This window comes from Echinops telfairi, unplaced genomic scaffold (assembly GCF_000313985.2).
Source record: "Echinops telfairi isolate 266 unplaced genomic scaffold, ASM31398v2 ScPeMD7_7421;HRSCAF=8459, whole genome shotgun sequence".
Lineage (NCBI taxonomy): Eukaryota > Metazoa > Chordata > Mammalia > Afrosoricida > Tenrecidae > Echinops > Echinops telfairi.
This window is the reverse complement of record NW_022111321.1, coordinates 21,365,437-21,386,998: the sequence shown is the minus strand read 5'-3', so window position 1 is coordinate 21,386,998 and position 21,562 is coordinate 21,365,437. Positions and strand designations below refer to the sequence as shown.

At 45.5% G+C, this 21,562-nt stretch overlaps 1 protein-coding gene across 2 annotated transcripts; it reads right to left on the bottom strand.

Annotated features, from left to right (window-relative positions):
• Positions 1-7,083: 7,083 nt before the first annotated feature.
• On the bottom strand, positions 7,084-15,880 carry CUNH11orf52 (chromosome unknown C11orf52 homolog). Of its 2 annotated transcripts, XM_045297776.1 has the most exons (5): positions 15,801-15,880; positions 10,031-10,068; positions 8,925-9,203; positions 8,133-8,254; positions 7,084-7,937 (listed from the first exon to the last, which is right to left on the bottom strand). In XM_045297776.1, exons 1-5 carry the CDS (start codon positions 15,830-15,832, stop codon positions 7,668-7,670), a joined length of 741 nt encoding a protein of 246 aa, XP_045153711.1. In that variant the 5' UTR covers positions 15,833-15,880; the 3' UTR covers positions 7,084-7,667. The 2 variants fall into 2 exon arrangements, with proteins under 2 accessions (XP_045153711.1, XP_045153712.1); XM_045297777.1 differs by lacking the exon at positions 8,925-9,203.
• Between the last annotated feature and the right edge of the window lie 5,682 nt (positions 15,881-21,562).

Genomic DNA, 21,562 nt, shown 5'->3' with positions numbered 1-21,562 from the left:
TGTCTTTAAAGAATGATGCTGGAGGCAGGATTGCATTATATCTGTAGACTGCCTTGGGTAGCATCGACATGTTCACAATGTGAAGTCTTTCTGTCCATGGAAGTCTTTCTATCCATTTGTGTAGGTCTTTTGGTTTCTTGTAGTACTGTTTTGTCTTTTTCTTTTTTTATATATAGTACAGGTCTTTTGTTTCTTTGGCTATATTTATTCCTAAGTGTTCCACTTTTGGGTGGCTACTGCAAACAGTATTACTTTCTTTTTTCAGAGCTCTCTTTGTTAGTTTAAAGGAATCTTACTGATTTCTGTTTATTGTTCTAATACCCTACTGCTTTGCTGAATCTTTCCATCAGTTCCGCCTTTATTTTTTTGTTTTGGTCAAGCCTTTGAGATTTTCTGTGTGGAATCATATCATCTACAGAGAGAAGTTTACTTCTTCTTTGCCAATTTGGATGTCTTTTCCCACTCCAGCCCACTAGCTCTGGCTTAGACACCCAGAGCACAATATGGAATAGGCAGAGTGACACAGGAGAGGCCTCCTAGTGGTGAAGTGGTTACTCATTGGGCTGCTAATCTAGCAAGGTCAGCAGTTAGAAACCACCAACTGGTGGCAGTGAGTTTCTGAGTGATAAAGGGCATCCAAATCTGGTTCCCATTTCCAAGGGAATGCTCTCAGTTTCTCGCCGTTGAGAATCATGCTGACCATTGGTGTTACATACACGTCCATTATTATGTTGACTATTTCCCTTCTATTCCTATTTTCTTGAGTGATTTTCCAGGAATGGGTGTTGGATTTCGTCAAATGTCTTTGCGGTGTCAATTAATATGATTCTTCTCCTTTGTTTTATTTGTGATGGATTACATTGTTTTTCAAATCTTGAACCATGCCTGCAAACCTGATATGAATCACATAGCCTAAGTAAGATTTTGAGCCTTACATGAAACTGCCATTTGATGAAAATATTGACTGTGACTCCCCTCTGTGTAGAATTAAGATGTGTGAAATTCACACCTATGTAAAACCTAACACATCTATTATAGGCAATCATTAATGACTACAAAATAGCATTTAAGTATACACAAATTATTAAAATTATTCATGGAAGTTCTAAAAGGACCCTCTGTAATATTTTCTGAATTTGTTTCTGTTTTCTCCCATTTGCTGAGTCCCTTGATACTAACATGCGTTCACAATTTCTATTACATTTACCCTCAGAGACATCAATGTAGATGTGCACAGAGAGTCTCACAGCGTGCTTAGCCTTATGTAGCTCTGTAAATTTCACAGTTGGTGCAGTAAACCTACCCTGAAGACATGGGATGTTCTCACAAGATGTTGAAATATATAACTATATATTGTCCACAATTAACCTGGTCTTGCCTTCCTGATTACCTGTTTTACTTGAACCCTTTCCCCCCAAGAAGGAACCCACTACAGCAAGCGAATATTGGTTATAACCAGATCTGGCCCTCTGAACGTGTACAAAAAGGACCATCATGACCTATAACTGAGCCTGGGACAACAGAATTTTGGTCAGGGCAGAAAAAAGACATTGCTAGACCAATATGGACAACAGTTAAAAGTGTAGGGTCCAACAGGCCATTTTCTGACTAACAATCATCACCCTGTCCCAATGCACATGTCAGACAATTCTTTGAAAATCTGTCCGGCTCACTCCTTGCTTGATCAACCAAAGTAAAACTTTCCCCTTTCACATTCACCCCTCTGTATTTTTGTTTTCCAGCTGCCCCGAGGGAGATCTGGGTTGTCAACAATACCTACCAAGACAGGTCCCACACATATCCTGGCTCCTAATCTGCTGTCGGCAGCTTTTTCCATCTGCCAATCTGCACCTATCTGAATCTTCCTCAGGCCCTGCACTCATCTTGCTGTGCATCTGTTCAAGCGTCTTCAGACACTTCCCTTTCCTAGTCTGTTAGGCATATAGGCCTAGGTCTGAAGGCCTCCCTTCAAATCACCCCTGCTCAAGTTAGGTGGCTCCCCACTCCCCGCCAGGTTTGTGTGCCTCCTTGTCACCCCCATGCCTTACCAGCAGCCTCTCACTAAACTGTCCCAGACCCCACACTGCTGCTACCCTGAATCTGTGTACCATCCAGCTCCAGTGCTGCTTCCCCTGAAATTCCCATGACCACTCTGCAGTTCGGACTGCTTTAGATCCATCTGGAGCATTTGCCTCCAAATCTCCCATGGTTCATTGCAACTCCCCCTGTAGGTCTCTGCTCAAATGTCTCTATCCACGTGTCCTGTTCTAACATTCGATTTAAAAGGACAACACCTCCTCACCCCACCCCACCCCCAATTATCTTTTTCTTCACAGCACTCATCACTGTCTTGTATATTCTATATTTTACTGGTTTATTTGTTTGTCTGCCCAGAATGCTAAGTTCCACAAAGGTAGGGGATTTTGTATGTTGTGTTTGAAGATTCATCCTAGGGCCATGAAAAGTACCTGTCACACAGCAGATGCTCAATTATGTGTTGGGTGAATAAATGAAGGTCCGAGCATGCTTTATTCTCTATCATTTAGCAGGCAGTTAACAGTTAACTTGAGAATATGAATCATTGTATTCCCAAGTCAGGTATATGTATCCTTCTGCACTTCCCTCTTCATACATCCTTACATTAAACATTCATGAATAAATAAATAAATAAACATTCATTAAGCATATGTCAAGTACCCATTTGTGCCAGGTTCTCTTAGGAAACACTTCATAAACTTACAGTTATACATAGGGACACCGCACACACACACACACACACACACATAAGAGTAAGGAAGAAGATTGGAAGAAGGACTGGTAATGTTGAGAGGTTAATATTAGAGTGCATGGGATGTGACAAATCAAATGGGTAAGAAAAGGAAAAGGGGGAAAGAGACTAGTAAGAGATTAGAGAAGGGTACCAGCAAAGCAATCACCAGATTCTAGTGCTGATTATCAGCATATATGCAAATATATTCTACCTGAATTTCTTAAACTCTATATTCAAGTGTTATCTGACAGCTCTTCAGTGGATGAAGATTAAATTAAGACTAGTGACATCTGGTGGATGTTTCTGGAAACGATCCATGAGGTTCTCTGCTAAGAACACATGCATCACTGTCTCTGCACTGCCAATAATAATGTGCAGTCGTCTGTGGTAACCCAGTCGATGCAGATGCATGCTGACCCCTCGTGTGCAGAGTAGACCTGCTCATAGGGTTTGCAGGGCTGTACACTCTGGGGAAGCAGATCACTAGGCCTGTCTTCCCACGTGCCTCTGAGCGAATTCCAACCGCCAGTCTTTTAGGGTTTAACTGCTTAACCATTGGTACCAGGGCTCCAAAGGGGTAATTATGAAAACATGAAATTATCTTTCTGCAGGGCTCAGGTTCTCCATGCAATACCTAGTCAGGCTCCTAACAAGGGCCTTTCTCTCTCCCAACTTGCATCTGGCTTCCTCTGAAGGATGTAGACAAAACCCGACACTACACAGCCTTCTTTTAAAAGGTAACTTATTATTTTAATGTTCACAAAGGAACAGGGCCAAGGAATTTCACATCCAGAAAATATCCAGGAGGGAAATTTAAAGGAGAAACAAATTACTTGTGTCCAATGGGAAAGGGGAGGAGGACAACCTTAAAGGCCAACACACACAAGAATGACCCCCAAATTACAAACATTATCACGTTTACCAAACACATCATAATTCTGTAATGCCAAATGGGGAGTGGAAAAGGAAAAAATAAACAAGTGCACACATGAGATGATCTCAAGTATGTAAAAGTCAAACATAGAAAGACAAAAAAAGAGATTAGAAAAAAATCTTCCAAAATATTTAGAGCAGTTTTGCTCCTGGATTGGGGAATGACAGCTTTGTTTTGTTTTATTGATCACTGTTTGCAATATTTCCCAAATGCTCTGTAATTAAGGTATATTATTCTGTATAAAACATTTTTTAGCTAAATCTTTTAAATAATGCCTATGACTGATTGATGGCTAGAATCTTTCAACTTCTGCCTAATTCAATCAATTCCAGGACAGGATGGCCCCAGTGAACTTGAATAGCCACAAGAAAAGAAGGCAATCTGTCACAATTTTGTTTTCGGATCTGAGTCCTGATGGTATAGTCTAGTAGTCGTCAGCAATGTCAGGACATGTCTTCACCAGTATACTAGAAACTTACAGAGGGTGCTGCTGGCAGCAAGGAGTTACACAGTCTCATAACTACTTGGGTTCCCATCTTCCTAGTCCCCAGAAGAGCTGAATCAAGGCCACCTAAAAATAGGAAGAGGAAGAAATGTGTAAAAATACAGCACAGGAAAGAAATCCCCGGAGGTCAACCCACCCTAGTGGGGTCAGGCTCCTGCTTCAAACCTACCAACTTGAACCTTTTCAAGTATCAGAAACAGAGCCCTGATGAGTGGAAAATCCACCCCCAAATATCATCACAACAGGGCTATCCCTGTGCTATAATCGGCTCACTTAGGCTTTAGTGGTCATAAAAAGTGGTGCTTCCCCATCATGAGTTAAGCCTGGCTGCATCATCCCTGCTACCTACACCTAGCAACTGAGAACTGCAGGAAGTAGTCAGAGGATAGTTGGCAGAAATGCTGGCAGCTCCGCTTGGCTTTGGCTTGCACTTTTCTCGACCCTTAAGACTTCATTTTTAACTCACAAGGGCAGCATTTATATTGCAAGATAGAAATTTTAATATAGTAAACTGGAGTTTCAGGAGCCTTGGCAGTATAGTGGGGTTAAACGTTGGTCTGCTAACCACACGGCCGGTAGTTCAAACCCACCCCACCAACAGGAGAAAGATGAGGCTGTCTGCTCCAGTAAAGACCTAGGCTCTGAAACCCTACAGTTGTACTCTGCCCTGTATCATCTTTGAGTCAGAATCAACTTGATGGCAATTTTTATCAATTTCTTTTACAACATTATTATCACCGACATCATTTTATTTGACCCTCATAGCAAACAGCCCTTAGACAAAAACAGTTTCGTTATTACACCAGCCCATTATAGAAAACAACCTTGGGGAACATGAGGTGTTGAAGGGATCAGGTAGCAGACACCAAAGAACAAAAAACATCAATCTGTGACCATCTTCCCCACATAAACGCTGAAGACGAATGTGTGCATAAGTAAGTGTGGTGAAGAAGGCTGATGGTGCCCGGCTATCGAGACCTATAGCGTCTGGGGACTTAAAGGCTTGAAAGTAAACAAGCGGCCATCTAGCCCAGAAGCAACAAAGACCACATGGAAACAGCACACCAACATATGTGATCATGAACGGCCAATGGGACCAGGTTTCAAGCACCAAAGGCAGGGGTAGAGGGGTGGGGGCGGAATCATATCATCGTGAATGAGAGTAGCGCGTGATGGGGACCCAATGCCATCTGCACACAACTGGACATCCCTTGCAGTGGGGTAGTGGGGAGGAGATGAGTCACTCAGGGTTCAGGGTAGCAATAATGAAACTCATAACCTTTCTCTAGTTCTTAAACGCTTCCTCCCCCCAACTATCTACCTTGCAAACCTGGTTAGACCAGAGGATGCACAGCGGTACAGATGGGAACTGGAAACACAGGGAATCTAGGACAGATGAGGGAAGGAGGGGTAGAAAGGGGGAATCAACTACAAGGATCTACATATAACCTTCTCTCTGGAGGATGGGCAACAGAAGGATGGGTAAAGGGAGACGCTGGGCAGTGTAAGATAAGATAAAATAATAATTTATAAATTATTAAGGGTTCATGAGGGAGGGAGAGGGAGGGGAAAAAGGAAAATGAGGGGCTGTTTCCAGGAACCCAAGCGGAAGGTGAATTTTGAGAACGATGAGGGCAACAAATGTATAAGTGTGCTTTACACAATTGATATATGTATTGTGTTAAGAGTTGTATGAGGCCCAATAAAATGATTTAAAAAAAGAAAACAACCTTGATAGTTGCTCCACCCATGAGCATTGGAGGCAGTCCCCCAACCCACCTCTTGTGCATCCACCTGTGCGAAGTCTGTCCCAGGGAACAGGCTGAGAAAACAGGGAGGCTGGCGAGGATGATGGTTGTAGGATTAGTATCAACACTGACATACTTTTCCAAGTGTTTTCCAACTCTCAAGCACTCCACAAGGTCGAGAGTATTATTACCAACGTGTTTTATGCTAGGATTCTCTTTTTAGTATTCCACCCACCCACAATGAAATCCTTCTTCTCCGCGAACCAGGGAGGGGGCAGTGGTATTTGGGGAGGACAGTGCATCCGTTGGGAAAAGGAAATGAGCTACCTTTCCCCATCTCGTCTCCCAGCTCTGAAAGCCTCAATCAGGAACTCACAATAAGAACTCATCAGGCTCAAAGCAGGTGCAGACCCCGAAACTTCCGTAATTGACGTCTTCTCAATCCCACCTTGCGCGGAAAGACGAGGCTTTCTCCTCCCTGAAGAGTTAGTCTCAGGAACCCACAGGCGCAGCTCTTCCCTGTCCTATAGGGTCGCTAGGAGTCGGAATCGGCTAGATGGCAGTGAGGTGGGTTTTGTTTGTGTGTCCCCCCTCCCCTGTCTGTCTCGCATCCACAGTTCTGACCTGGACGCTCGACTGGTGGAGAGTGTTAGAGTCTTTCTTTTACTGCCCAGTTACCCGCCACCTTCCAGCACCTACCGGGTCTGGTCCAGCATCGCGGTCCCGAGCCCTCGCAGGCACGGCCTTCTAGTCTGGCGTCGCTGCTGCGCTCCCGCTGCCATGGTGACAGGAGGCTGGCCTAGGCCTGGCCAGCCCCGAGCCAGGTGGAGCCAACCCTTTGCGAGTCCGAGGCCGGCCTCCTGCTGAGCCAAGCCCCGCCCCGCCTCCTGAAGGTTCTGACCCGCCCCCGCTGGACGGGGCCCCGCCCCTGCCGGCGTGCGTCCACCTCGTGCTTGCAGGACCTCAGCCCCACAGGGCCTCCAGCCGTGACTCCGCCTCCAGCTGCGCCCAGTGCAGTGAGGTGTGCTGGCCTCTGCCGGCCGGGGACTTCCGAATGTCCTTTGTCTGAGCGGGACTCTTGTTGCCCTTACGTAGGTCTCCCACCCCAGAAAATGCACCAGGCATGTTCAGGAAGCAAATTTATTGATCCTAGCTGCGCTGGACCCGTGACAGCCAACAGCTCAACCAGGGAGGTTACAGTAACAGTGACATTCATATTCCCAGGCCTCAGGCCTGCCTGGTTAGGGCTCGAGCCATGAGCCCAACCCTGAGGTATAATACTAACGTATCTGTATATAAAAAGCTCAGAATACATTTCTGCCTACTTCCTCAGGTTTGGAATTTCCGGTGTTTAATGAGCACACCATTAAACAAAGTCCAACAAAGTCGCCCCAAGAGCTTATGGGATAACACCTAGGAGCCCCACCCTCCTGCTCACTCAACCCAGCCTCCTCATTCTGTGAAACGCCATCTGCCTCCAGCGAATCCCCTTCATAGCTCTCAGCTCAGGGCAGCAAATATGATTTCGGCTGCAGGGAAAAAAAAGGTGGGAGATCCTCGCTGTTCCAGGGGCTCGAGGTTATAGGGGTTTTGTCTTTTTGAAAATAAACTTGCTCAGTGTCGCAGGGGCTGCTCTCCAACTCCACAAAGCAGCAGCTTCTCCCTGCCGAGGTAGTAGTGAAAGGTAGAACCTAGTTCCTGCCCCCAGGCTCATACCAGGGTCCCATTCTTGCTGTGATAGCGAGGGGTAGGCTCCGGGAAGCGCAGGGTCGCATACTCGGTGGCATTTTCTATTTGCATTTCCTTCACCTGCTGGACGGTGCGGCTCCTGGTCTGGTTGTACACCAGGATGTCTGCGTAGTGGACGCTGCTGTCTTCGGAGTTGCAGTGTGGAGCGCTCGTGCTAGGCCCGGGCTGATTCCGGCAAGGCTGGCGCAGGTCTGACGCCCACTCACACAGACGTCGTGGTATTTTAGGGCCCTGTGAGGAATGGGCAGCATAAAGGGGGAATCTTGGTTTTGCCCCTCACCTCCACTGAAGGGTCAGGGCCTACACTGACATCCCTCCGTTGGGGGGTGGGGCGGTGGGTGGAACCAGCAAGTCCTACTGGTCTATTTCCTAAGGTCAAAAGGCTCTGTACAGGGCTCCCACGTCTGAGCTGAGGCCTGTCATTACCTTTGTGTCATTCTTCAGTCGATGGCATTGCTGCCACTGTTGCCGTTGTGGCTGCTGCTTGGGAGGCCGTGGCGGTGCCGGTGGCTGCTGCTGCTGCTTCGATGGCTGTCTTTTTTGGTTCCCTGAGGGAAGAAAACCCCAAACCAAACCAGTTACCATTGATCACGTGAGTCAGAGTAGACCTGTGCTCTATGGCACTTTCAAAGGCTGATTTTTTTTCCCCAAAGCAGAAGTGCCAGGACTTTCTTCTGCGTACCTCTGAAGTAGCAAACTTTTGGTTAGTAGCTGAGTGCTGAAATATTTGTTCCACCCAGGGACTCCTTTAAGGGAAAGAAGCCCAACTTAAATCCATGATCTCTTGTCCCTATCTATGCTGAGATTGCTCCCTTCCAACGTCTCTCGTAAGCGTATGTGGCAGTCTTCCAGCTCCTCTATCTGCTTGCATTTGCGCCTCTTTAAACGTCTGCCTTCCCACAGCCCAAGTCTTCAGTGGGGTGTACAATCTAGCCTTTCATAATCCGACTGTAACGTCTTACATCTTCATTTTTCACAGCCCCTAACATATAGTTCAGCAAATGAATAGATGTTGAGAGTCCATCCCATCCCAGGCCAGGCTCTCTGTGCCAGGCCCAGGGGATAGAAAAATAAGTAGGAAGTAGTCTGTAAACTCCTTGTTCCTGTAGGGTTTGCAACGTGGTAAATGTTTACAGAAGCAGACTGCCCCCGAGGTCTCTCATGGAGCAGCTGGTAGGTTTGAACCTCTTACCTTGAAGTTAGTAGGCAAGCACTTACCCACTGTGCCACGAGGATTCCTTGAGAGTCTACTAGGGGAGACCCAAAGTGAACCAACGTGTGGTACGTGCTCAGCTGCATCAAACTCTCTGCCGTGCTCCATCAGGTCCGGCTCCTCCTCGTCTTTCCTCCGCTCCTTTCTTCTCTTCTCGCTCTTCTCGTTCCCTTGCCTGAAACAGCCTTCCTTCCTCCTCTCCTGCCTTGTTAGAGTACACCCCTCTGTCAACATCACTGTCCTCCTCCGTGCTCTCCCGGCATCCCTGGGCTTCGATTCCAGTGCTGGAGGATGGCATTAAGAAGAAAGGCCTGGCGACGACTTCCCTGACCTGTTGGCCTAGGTCACGGAACCTCGTCTGGGAGCTCCCCCCTCCCACAATAAAGCTATTTCTGCTTCTGCAACCAAAAAAAGAAGAAGAAGAAGAAGAAAGGCCTGGCAATCTACTTGTGAAAATCAGCCAGTGAAAACACCGGTCCAGTCATATTGTGCACAAGGCCGCATGAGCTGGGGTCACCTCGAGGGCAGCTAACAACAATCATAGATGGGGTCGTCCTTATGTGTTCACACATATCTACCCCACAAACTTGATTTTCCGATTCCTCAGGGCCAACACAGAGCTTGCTTACTGTGCCTCTCTGCCGCCACATGCAAAATACACCAAAACCCCCTGAGCAAGCCCACAGCCATCAAGTCAACTGCCAACCTTCTAGAGCAGCGGTTCTCAGCCTGTGGGTCACGACCCCTTTGGGGGTCAAACGTCCCTTTCACAGGGGTCACCCGATTCAAAACAGTAGCACAATGACAGTGATGAAGTAGGGACGAAAATAATGTTATGGTTGGTGGGGGGGGTCACCACAACATGAACTGTATTAAAGGGTCGAGGCATTAGGAAGGTTGAGAATGGCTGTTCTAGTGGAAAGAGTAATCCACACGTTCTGAGCTGGTTTATACTGAAGATGCCCTTTTGCATGCTTTCTCGCTTTACCCCGTCCAGGGTCACTTTTCTTTTACACTCCTACACCCTTTTCAAAGACAAGAGTCTGTTGTCGTCTCTATTTCCCCCCCTCCCCCCTCCCTGATTTCTTCGGCTTTCCCCACACACAGTTACCTGTTTCACTTCTCCTCTGGCAAGCTGATGGTCTTCCCCTGTGGTAGGAAAAACAGATCAACAGATCACCCATATGTAAGTGTCTCTCCTTCATTACTTGCTCTGTCCAAAAGCCAAACCCAGTGCCATCAAGTCCATTTCGACTCCTAGGGACCCTCTGTAGGGTTTCCGACCCCGAACATCTTCACAGGAGCAGACAGCCTCATCCTTCTCATTGGTGAGCTTGAACCGCCAACTTGCAGTTAGCGCTTACCCAACAGCCACCAGGCCTCCTTATTTACTCTGTAATTTAACATTCTGGGATGACTCTCTAACCTCCCTCTAACTAAGACCCATCTTGAGTCAAGTTCTAAAGCACTTCAGAGCCCCCCACCCCCACCCCACCCCCCCCCAAGATGATGGCCTTTAGACAACCTTCAAACCTGGATCTGGATGCACTTCCAGACAGCAGCCACACCTAGACAGGAGAAGAACCTTCATGGGAGACCTCAAACGGTCAACCAGAGGAAACCAAAAGGGTAACATTTGTCCAAAAACAGCGTTCAGGAGACAGGAGGCGGCAGTGCCAACGACACATGAAGGGAAACAGGGAGCCCAGGGAGAAAATGGGCCGAGTTCGGTCACATTAATGGGGCTGCAATGAATGTCACAAGCTAAAATGTGTGTGCATCGTTGAGTGGGAAGGTCATTGGCTCATAAATTGTCACTGAAAGCATAATAAAATGTTAAAAGAAAAATAAAAAGCACCACACCTCTCCCAAATGGATGGTCCTGGAAGGTGGTGTGGCACATCTGACATAACCAAATCCAAAATATAACTCCAGGCAACAAGGCACTACAGGCCAGGGATGCGGCTAAGAACTATTTGGAATTGTCTAACAGGCCAGTCCCAACAGAGCATGAAGGGAACCTGCCAAATACGGGGAGAGAGCTGGATTCAAAGACCTCACTGGGCTTCTTCAGTGCTTTTTTCAGAGAGGGGTGGGGGTCCCCTGGATGTTTATGCTGGCAGTCACTAGAAGTTGCCAAAACCAGGACTAACTGGTTTGGGTTCCCTCAAAGCCCTTTCCAAGAAATGGCTTCCCTGGCCTTGATTTTGATCAGCAGACCAAATGAGAGATGTTTAACCTTTCACATCCTTTCAAGAACTCTGTCCACCACACAGGCAGCACGGCTGAATTTGGTGAATGACTCATTTGCCCCACCCAGGGCCCAGGACAGACAAACCTCTTGAACTCACCTCTGGGCCCCTTGGGGTCTCCAGTAGAGCCTGTGTGTCTACGTGATCTGCCCGGAGAAGCAACATTGCTCTTAGGAAATTCGCTGAATAGTTGGGGACTGACTCTGGATGCTTTTTCTTGCTAGTACATTTCCATCTCTCTCGCCAGAGCCAACCCTAGTTATCTAACTTCTAGTCTCCCTGAGGGAAGTTTCCTTTTGTAATTAATTAAAAGGACAGAGGGAGAGGACTGTTAAGTCATGATGAGTTTACTACTGTACTGTAGTAAAAGCAAAAATCAGGATTTTTCCACACACACTTCCCAGGAGTTTTTTTTTTTTTTGGGGGGGGGGTGGTGTTTTTAAATAAAACCTTAACGTTTCAGCAATCTTCACATGTATCGGTCAGTGATTTATGCTCACCGTGTCATTCAGTGATCATATTGATTTTGTCCCAAATTATACCATCGCCTTTGACAGAAGAAGCTCAGTGTCACCAAGTCTGGAGCCCTCCTCCCCCCACCCTGCCCCTGCTACAAACACACTCACTGCCATCCAGTCAAGGCTGACTCACAGCGACCTCCCTGGGGGCTTTCCAAGACTGTAACTGTTTCAGGGAGTAAAAAGCCCAGTCTTCTCCTGGGGAAGGAGCTGCTGGTGGTTTTGCATTGCGGACCTCCCTAGAGCACAATGTTTGTCCTTTTGAGACAGAGTTGTTTACTCAGCAAAAATGACTTCTGTTTTTAATTCAGACTTTGCAGGTAGTTCAGAAGGAGCACTTGGGAACTGCTTCTGTGGCTTTCTGCTAGCTCACTGTTCCCGCTCCTTGGCCCTTCAGTTCTTGCTTTCTCTCACTGATATTTTCCAAATTTTCTCCATCCTTCCCCTAGTCTCAGTTCTCCGTCCACTTTAGACTTGAGTCCCACTTACTTCCGTTGAAGTGGATACAGAGAATATTCGTGATTACACACTGGGAGGAAAGTAGCCAAAGTCATTGAGCATTTGTGAAGAAATCATTGGGTGGAAACTGCTTAAACTGCTATGGAAACCTTCACTGAAAACACAATAATATGCTATTTTAGAAAAAAAGTCAGAATAGTAATTCTGCAATACTTCCATATAGATTTGGAGACACGAATTTAGTCTCCCCAGTTTTAGCGAGCAGAGCCTGTTTCCAGGTTGGTTATTACAGAGTGTATGAATACAGCCCAGAGGATGCAGGTAGATTTATGGATGACGGGATTTTGTGTTTAGCTCAGAATCAAGAAAAATAACTGGGCATTCTCCTACACTGGTAGGAAGGATAAATCTGGTTGCAATCTTTTTTAGAATTAAATTACCAACAAATTAAAAAGCCTTCCTAAATCAATGCATGTGCCCTATGATGAGAAATTCCATATCCTAAGAAATAGTAAGATATGTCAACATCTACATGCTCACTGTAGCACCATTTATAAACACGAAAATTAGAAATATCCCAAATACCCAACATTTGGGAATTGATTAAATAAATGGCATTTCCAATTGGTTGGATACTACTGGGCAGCCATTTAGAAAAGTTGTTGGAAGAAGAACATTTATCATCACGGAAAATTTTATTCCTTATTCAGTTAAATATATATACATATATGTGTGTGTGTGTGTGTGTGTATATATATATATGCTGTGAATGAAACTGTACATATAAGCATTGAAAAGGATTGCATGGAAATACACTAACATGTTCCTGTCACTTCTGAGTGCTTATTTATTTTTTTTAGGATCTTTAAAAAAAAATCATTTTATTAGGGGCTCATACAACTCTTACCACAATCCATACATACATCAATTGTGTAAAGCACAATTTTATATTCATTACCCTCATCATTCTCAAAACATTTCCTCTCCACTTAAGCCCCCGACATTAGGTCCTCATTTCCCTCATCCCCTCCCCCCCTTACCTCATCTGAGTGCTTATTTTTATAGTTTATTTATTACCTACTTTTTGATATTTCCCAAATTTTCTACAGTGACTATGTAGTATTGCTTTTGTAATAAGACATATATATATATCAAAATATTCTAAAATGCAAAACTCTAGAATTGTCATAATATAAGTCTCTGGGGGTCTATTAACGTAATGGGAAATAGGAGAGAGTAATTTTAAAAATGAACTTTTTAGGGTAAACTTTTTACAGTAAAAGTAATGTCTTATGAGGAAAAATAGGGTTTGGTTAGGGACTTGTGTAATGGCTCTAGTACGGATTCCAGAGTCAGAATGTTAATATCTGCCAGCTATGTGGCCTTTGACAAGTTTTAACCATGGCAAGCCTCTGGTACCTTGTTAATAAAATGAAGGAAATAGTAGAAAGTAAACGCTAGGAATGATTGCAGGGATTAAATAAAAAGTTAAATGTAAGCACGTGGCATGTAATGAGCATTTGCAACATGGCTGTTACGGCTAGGAAGAAATGACCTGCCATGAAGCATGTGAAGCCTTGGAAAGAAGGGGAATGAAACAAATGGTTACATCGCCTCCTTCCGCAGCTTGTATGGGTCTCTAGATGTCCTGTACCCAGAGGACATCACATAGACGGAAGAGGGTTCTAGCAGCTCGAGTTGCGTGGTTTAGAATCCTGACAACAATCTGGGAAACACGTATTGTCATTCGATTTTACAGATGGAGCAACTGGGTTCTTACACCCACTATTTTTTGCTCTTCAAAACAAATTTTGCAATGTAATCAAGGTGGGTCATATTCTTGATAATTTTCAGATGAGAAACAGAGACATTAGCATATCCAGATATTCTTACTCATCGGCAGGGGCCACATTTCCTTTTTATTACTAAGACTTCAGGAGCCACCACTGTGCTTGGCGCATCTCACTCTCACTGCCATGAAGCTGATGCCGACTCATAGTGACTCGGTAAGGACAGAGTATTTCTGCCCCTGGGGGTTTCTGAGACTGTAACGCTTCACGGGAGCAGAAAGCCTCATCTTTCAGTGGCCAGTGGCTACAAACTGGGGATCTTGTGGTCCCGTCTTGTAACTACTGCACCACTAGGGCACTTAGTGTGCCTGGTACACACTAGATATTTGATAAATATTTGTTTGGTCCATGAATAAATAATAGGGACATGCCATAAATCCAATGCACTGACTCCAAATCTCATGTTTTCCAGTGTACCTGCCCTGCATCTAAATATGACGATGCTTTATTAATAAGCAAAGCAACCTCAAAGTATGACTCAAGCATGGAATGGGGTAGCAAGGAAGACAGCAGACAGGATACAGCCAGGTCGAAGGCTCTACAGTGATGAAAACACTACCGCAAATAACTTATGACGAGGTTTTCTTTGTCCTTCAAAACAAATCTGTGGTGCAAACAAGGTGAGTCATAGATTTTACAGATGAGGAACAGAGAAGCTGAGGGATTTGCCTAAGATCACCCAGCATACGTGTTGGGGATGGTGGGGGAGTTGATGGAGGGGGGTGGGAGATATATTCAGATATCCTTTGGGTAATCTTCCTTTTCTTCCCATTTCTGCCCTTTAAAGACACTTCTCCAAGCAGATTTACTTGCTCTGGATGGCAATAGTATATAGTGGTTTAGTTAAAAATACGGGCTCTGAAGAGAAGTCTGGCTTGGAATCATCACAGTCACGAAACCTTCAGCAAGTGACTTTTCTGAGTCTCAGCTTCTCCAGCTGTAAACTGGGGGGAGAGAAAACCACTTCATGAAATCAAACCAAACTCACTGTCATCCAGGTGATGAGGGCTCGTAGTGACCCTAGAGGACAAAGTATTTCTGCCCCTGAGGGTTTCTGTGACTATAATTCTTTAGGGGAGTAGAAAGCCTCATCTTACTCTCTCAGAGTGACTGGTGGATTCAAACTGCTGACTTTAAAGCTAGCAGCCCAACTCGTAACCCACTACACCACTGAGGTTCCTAAATGAAACTCACTGCCATCAAGTCAGTTCCAACTCTTAGCGACCCTCTAGGACAGATTATAACGTTCCCTGCGGGTATCTGAGCGTGTAATTCTTTATAGGAGTGGAAAACCTCATCTTTCTCTCACAGAATGGCTAGTGTTTTTGAACTGCTGAGCTCACGGTTAGCAACCCAAGCCGTAACCCACTATGGCACCAGGGCCCCTCGAATTGCCTCATAGAAGAGAAAATGGAGTGAAATTGTTGGTACAATGCCTGTCACAGAGTATACAAGCTCTCAACATTTGGACTGTTTCTGGGGAAAGAGAAAGGGGAGAGAAGGAAAAGCAGAGAGGAAGAGGAAGCAGAGAAACAAGGTTTTATTCGCCATTCCAGCGGGTCCTGGCTATTCTACAGACAGCTGGCATGGCTGTGCTTGCTGAGGTCTCCTGAGAGCTGGCAGCCCAGGAGGAGGTGCTACTCTGGTGCTGAAATCAGGCATGGGAGGTTGGCACTGACTTATCTCCAACCTCTCTCTTACTCCCGCGTGCAATTAAAAAAACAAAAGGGTTCTCTTGTCCACATCAAGCCTCTACGCCCAAGAAGCAGATTTACCCTCCTCCGCCCTCTCCCCCTACTCACCAGCTTCCCCCGCAGCAGAGCTGGTTTCCCATGGTGCTCCGGCTAGTTGGAAGCCCAGCTGTTTTCTACAGAAAGAGGCTCCAGCATTTCCTGGTTCCCGGTTTAGCTTTCAGTGGCAGCTCCCAGGGAGTCTTTGTCAGTGTCAGATTTCAACTAAGCAGGTTGGACTTTGGAAGCCACCTGCTGGACAGATTCCCAGGTGACGTCGTCCCTGCTAAAGGTTGAACGGCATGCACCCGCTCCAGGTGAGATCTAGCTCACCTTTGGGATTTTGGAAAGACTTTTTGACAAAGTCAGAAACATTGAGCTTCAAGCTTCTATAAAAAGAAATCTGAGATAGAAATGGGCTCAGGATTTCCTCTGGAAATGCTTCCCCACCACATCATATTGTGTAAAAATTTTCTTCTCTGATGGAGTAAAGAGTCTTAGCCCCATCTTCCTCAGCACTACAAAGGCTTAAATGAACTTTACTTTCCCAGTAACAGGTGCCAGTGTCTTGAGATCTCTGGCCAGATTCAGGGCTGGATACTGGAATCTGGAAACCCACTCGCTGCTCTGCCGTTGATTCCATTTCCTGGCTACTCTACAGGACAGAGGAGAAAGGCTCCCTTCTTACAGGGGCAGGGGACCTCGTCTTTCTTTCATGGAGTGCTTGGTGGGTTAGAACCGGTGATCTTGAACCGGTGAACAGCTCGTTTAGCCTTCTGCACCAGCACAGGGCTCTTTACTGCAGTCTCTAGGAACCTTGGGTTTAGGAAAATGGATTCCTTTGATACATTCTGCCTGGTCGTCGGCATTACTGGGCAAATCACTTAAATTTTTCAGGGCATTAGATTCTAGGACTATAAAATGGAGAAGTGCACTTATTAATAATTCCCTTCTTGGTCTAAAGGCATAAGATTCCATACTTGTCCTGGCTTCCTCCACACTTAACCACTCGGCTCCCCATGTGCACAATTACAGAACCTCCACTTTCTGCTCAGACCAGTTTCTTCCAAGGACTGAAAGCTAGACTCATTCCAGCAGCTAGAATGCAGTGGAGCAAATTCGTCTGTAAAAGTAGAACCACTCCGGGAGACGTCGGACAGTGTAAGATATGACAAAATAAGAATTTATAAATTATCAAGGGTTCATGAGGGAGCGGGGAGAAGGGAGGGAGGGGGAAAAATGAGGAGCTGATGCCCAGGGCTTAAGTGTAGAGCAAATGTTTTGAGAATGATGAGGGCAACGAATGTACAAATGTGCTTTACACAATTGATGTATGTATGGATTGTGATAAGAGTTGTACGAGCCACAATAAAATGATTTTAAAAAATAGGGGGGAAAAAAGTAGAACCACTCCTCAATCTGCTTAGTCCTATATAACGCTGTAAACCCATAGTTTATGCAATGAACCTTAGGACATGAGCGAGATTGTCACAGGATGTTGAAATATCATCTATTGCCCGTCATTAACCTGTTCTCTCCTTCCTGATAACCTGTTTCTTCTGGTGCTTTCCTCCAGGGTAAGTGTCCCACCACAGCGAGTGAGTATTACTTAGGAACAATCTTGCCTGCTGATCAAGTTCAGACAGGACAGTCTCAACCTACAGTTGGCCCCGGACCAAAAGAACTTTGGTCAAGGAGCAAAATGGCACCAGAAAGATGCTGCCAGACCAACTTGGACAACACATAGAAGGGAGGAGTCCAACAAGCCACTTCCTGGCCAAGTCTCACAGTCTTGGTTCAATGCACATCCGTGATCATTCCTGGAAAATCTGTTCTCTATTCATGATCTCTTCAAGGTACTCCCTGGTATTCACGTAAAACTGCAAATCCCCTTTCTACCGGAGCTGGCCTTGGCAACTCTGGTCTCGGCTTGCTCCTCGCTTGATCAACCAAAGTAAAGCTTTCCCCTTTCACTTTCATTCAGTCTTTGTGTTTTAAGTCACTGGAGCAAGACCTGGGCAGGCAACAGAAGACAGAGGCTCTAGGAGCGTTCATGGAACTTGTAAGGTTTGTCTTCAGAGCTCTCACTCCACCTTGACTCCCCAGATACCTGATTATTTGCGTGCCCCTCACAGGCATTCCAAGGAGCTAACAACAAGGTTGGCAGTTCAAACCCACCAGGTGCTCCTCAGTAGAAAGATGAAGCTGTCTGCTCCCATAAAGGTTTACTTCCTCAGAAACTCTATGTGATGAGTCTGAACTGAATTGATGGCAATGGATATGTTTTCAGGTGGAATCCTGGTGGCACAGTGGTTAAGTGCTCAACTGCTAACTGATGTAAAGATTTACTGCTGTAGAACCTTAGGGAGCAGTTCTACTCTGACCTGTGGGGATGCTATGAGTCAGATCAACTTGTGCTCAGCTCATGTAACTAGCTTATTATTTTATGGCCAATCTTCCCCCTGTAATCCAGTTTGTTCTCTGAGCACCTGGTTTCTGGAAGGCCCCAGGGTGCAGTGGGAGACCTACATCCATTTTGATTCTCTGGATAGATTTTCAACTTCCGTGGAGCTCTTTCTGAGCCTTGACAAAGCTTAGTCCCCAGTGTATTTAAAGTGGATTTGCTAGGACTCTTCAGGCCACCCAGCAAGAGGCCAGCTTTCCCTGGAAGACTTGCCTGGGCAAGATGGAACTTGGGGTCTTAGGGTCCCCTGTGTATGAAACATGCCCCACCTACGGTGGCCAGAGGGCCTCAGAACCTAGCCTGTTGCAGATAAGAAATTTTCTTATTTGCAAGAGTGTCTCCGTCATGGTCCCTGTCCTGCTTCTGTAGCTCCGCCTACAACTGTGATGAGCTGATCTGCCAGCAATCATAATTTTGTGATCATTTTCTCTGTTTTACATGTCGTATTTAAGTATGTAGCTGTGAATCCTTGGATCTCGTTGTGCTAATGGTCTCCCTCATCCAGATGGTTCATGTTCTCCTATCTTTATCCTGTTTAAGACTTAATAAAAGAATCTCTGTAAAATACACTTGGATTTGAGGTCTCTTTCCCCGCCTGAAACACCACAGAGTAAAATCCTGACTTTTTAGCCTGGCACTCAAAGTCAAACAATCTGGTCCCCTTTCTAGCTACAGCCTTTCTAACTTAAAGGAACATGTAGATAAGACCAAACTTCAAAGAAACCCATAGTGTATTGTGGTAGCCAGGGACCCAATACAGCTTAAGCGACAGAACTCTAGAATGTTAAACGAAGGGGGGGAAATGCCCACTGAAGTCTGCACCAGTCCATGACTGGAAGAATAATTTGAGGCCTAGAAGCTAAATTTCAAGTAGCATCATGAAAAGGCAATGTAGTCAAGAGAAAGTTGTCTGTGTAGTAAGTGGGTGGGAGTTGTTAAGAAATATGACTGAACGAACGAGTTATGGTTAGCTGAGGAAAATGAGAGCTTTGAGAGAACAGATGGGCAGAATGGCCTGTAAAAATATCGGAAGGAAAATGAGGAGCTAATTCCAGGAACCCAAGCGGAAAGCAAATTTTGAGAATGATGAGGGCAACAAACGTATAAGTGTGCTTTACACAATTGATGTATGTATGAACCCAAACAGAAAGCAAATTTTGAGAATGATGAGGGCAACAAATGTGTAAGTGTGCTTTACACAATTGATGTATGTATGGATTGTGATGAGTTATATGAGCCCCAATAAAATGATTAAAAAAATATATCTGAAGGATTTTCATGTGAAAGAAGGATTGTGTCTCTTTTCTAGACAAAATCAGAACCAAAGGGAAGTAGTCACTGGAATGAGGATTTGGGCTCAATGGATGGAAGAACTGAAGGAAGAACTTACTAGAGGTACGTCAAAAAAACAGGCATGTGGTACTTGATGAAGTTCTAACTTCACATTACTGAAGATGTCCCTGCAATAAGAACATGGTGGCAAAATGCACTGGATCAGAGGTTTTCGGATTTCTTTCTAGCTATAGAATCCTTTCTAGAAAGCTTACGTAAAAATCTGATAAAATTATCAAAGCTGTTCTGGTTGAAGTTTTGAGTAAGACCATTTAAAAAAAATGATTTTTCTTCTCAAATAGACATTACGACTCCTGGGAATATACAAAAAGAGCCCTGGTGGCACTGGTGTGTAAGCACTGGACTTCTGTGAGGTTAGAAGTCCACTAGCCTCTCCAAGAAAGGCAGCTGAGGCTCTGCTCCTGGGGAGATGTACAGTCTTGGAAACCCTGTCGAGGGTCACTGTGAGCAGGAACGGGCTCAACGGCAGCGGGTTTGGAGAGGAGCATGAGCATTCTACATTTTATATCTACAAAGTACAAAACCCAAATCACCGCCATCGGGTCAATTCTGACTCAGAGTGAGCCTATAGAACAGGGTAGACCTGCCCCTGTGGGGTTCTGAGACTCTAACTCTTTATGTACGGGAGCAGAAAGCCTCTCAGTGGCTAGTGCAGCAGTTCTCAACCTGTGGGGTCGCGACCCTTTGGGGGATTGAACGACCACTTCACAGGGGTCGTCTAAGACCACCAGAAAACACAGCTTTCCGAAGGTTAGGGGTCACCACCACATGAGGAATTGTGTGAAAGGGTCGCGGCATGGCATTCAAAAGGTTGAGAACCGCTGGGCTGGTGGTTTCAAACTGCTGACTTTGCAGTTAGCAGCCCATCTGTCACCACTACACCACAAGGGGGCTTTAACCGATTCATGGAACACTGAAGTTGGAAGATAATGGAATTTTCCCAGGAACTTTCATATATCTCTTATATAGCCCCATAATGTAATAGCTGGTGTTTGGTAAATATTTGTTGAGTGATGGGAGAGGGGAGGGGGAAAGAATGGATATATAAATAGTTATTTTTCTGAAGCAAGCTTACATTTTTAATAGAAAGCAACCTTTAACCAAAAATTGAATTCCTCAAGTAAGGGTTCTTCTCCTGATCATCCAAGAACCCCTATAAGGCATGTGAATGCCAAATTTGGCAGCACATTAATGTGCATCTTTGTATTCACATTAACTTGGGTGAAGGGGGATAAAAGGTGCCAATTCATTATATTGTTTAGTCACTCAAACGCAAAACTCACTGCCATCGAGTCAATGCTGACTCCTATAGGAGTTTAGTCACTAGGGAAATAGAAAAAAATAGGAGTGTTCATTTTTCTAGGATGGATATTAATAAGCTCTTGTCAAATTTTTAAATGGGGGGGGGGTCCCAAAAAGTTGACCCTAAAAGGTTAAGAACCACCACTTTCATGGAAGAATTGCAAGTCTCCGTCATAGACTGGTAAGAACACGGGTGGCGTAGTGGGGGATGCTGTGTGGAGGTGAGGGGAAGGTGGGGTTTGGTGATCATGACAGAGGAGTCTCTGTCTGTGGCCTCATTTGAATCAAGACACAATTTCTGGGGACAAGACCTTAGCATGGGTGGGGGAAAAGAAAGCTCTGCTCATTTGTTGTAGGCAACTCTGCAGCCGGAAACGATGTTCCCAACTCCTCTCCAAAGAGGGCCAGACAGTGCGGAGACCCTCGTTTTGTGTCTCTAATCACCAGCTCAGACAGTGCCCTCTGGCCTGTTTTGATGGCGTGTCCCTTTTCCCTGCCAGGATCACTCTCTCTCTTTTGTTGTATTGTGAGAAAATCATGGCTACGAATTTGATGTGGAGCCAATGGCAGCTTTCGGGTGTGATCTCAGCATCCAAGGGTGAGCTCAGGGTGGCATGACGCTGGCACATCTAACTGAGGAGCTTTATGTGGAGCTGGCTCCACCGGCCTCCCTCCTTGCCCATCCCGTCCTCCCGGCCACAGACAGGACAGGGAG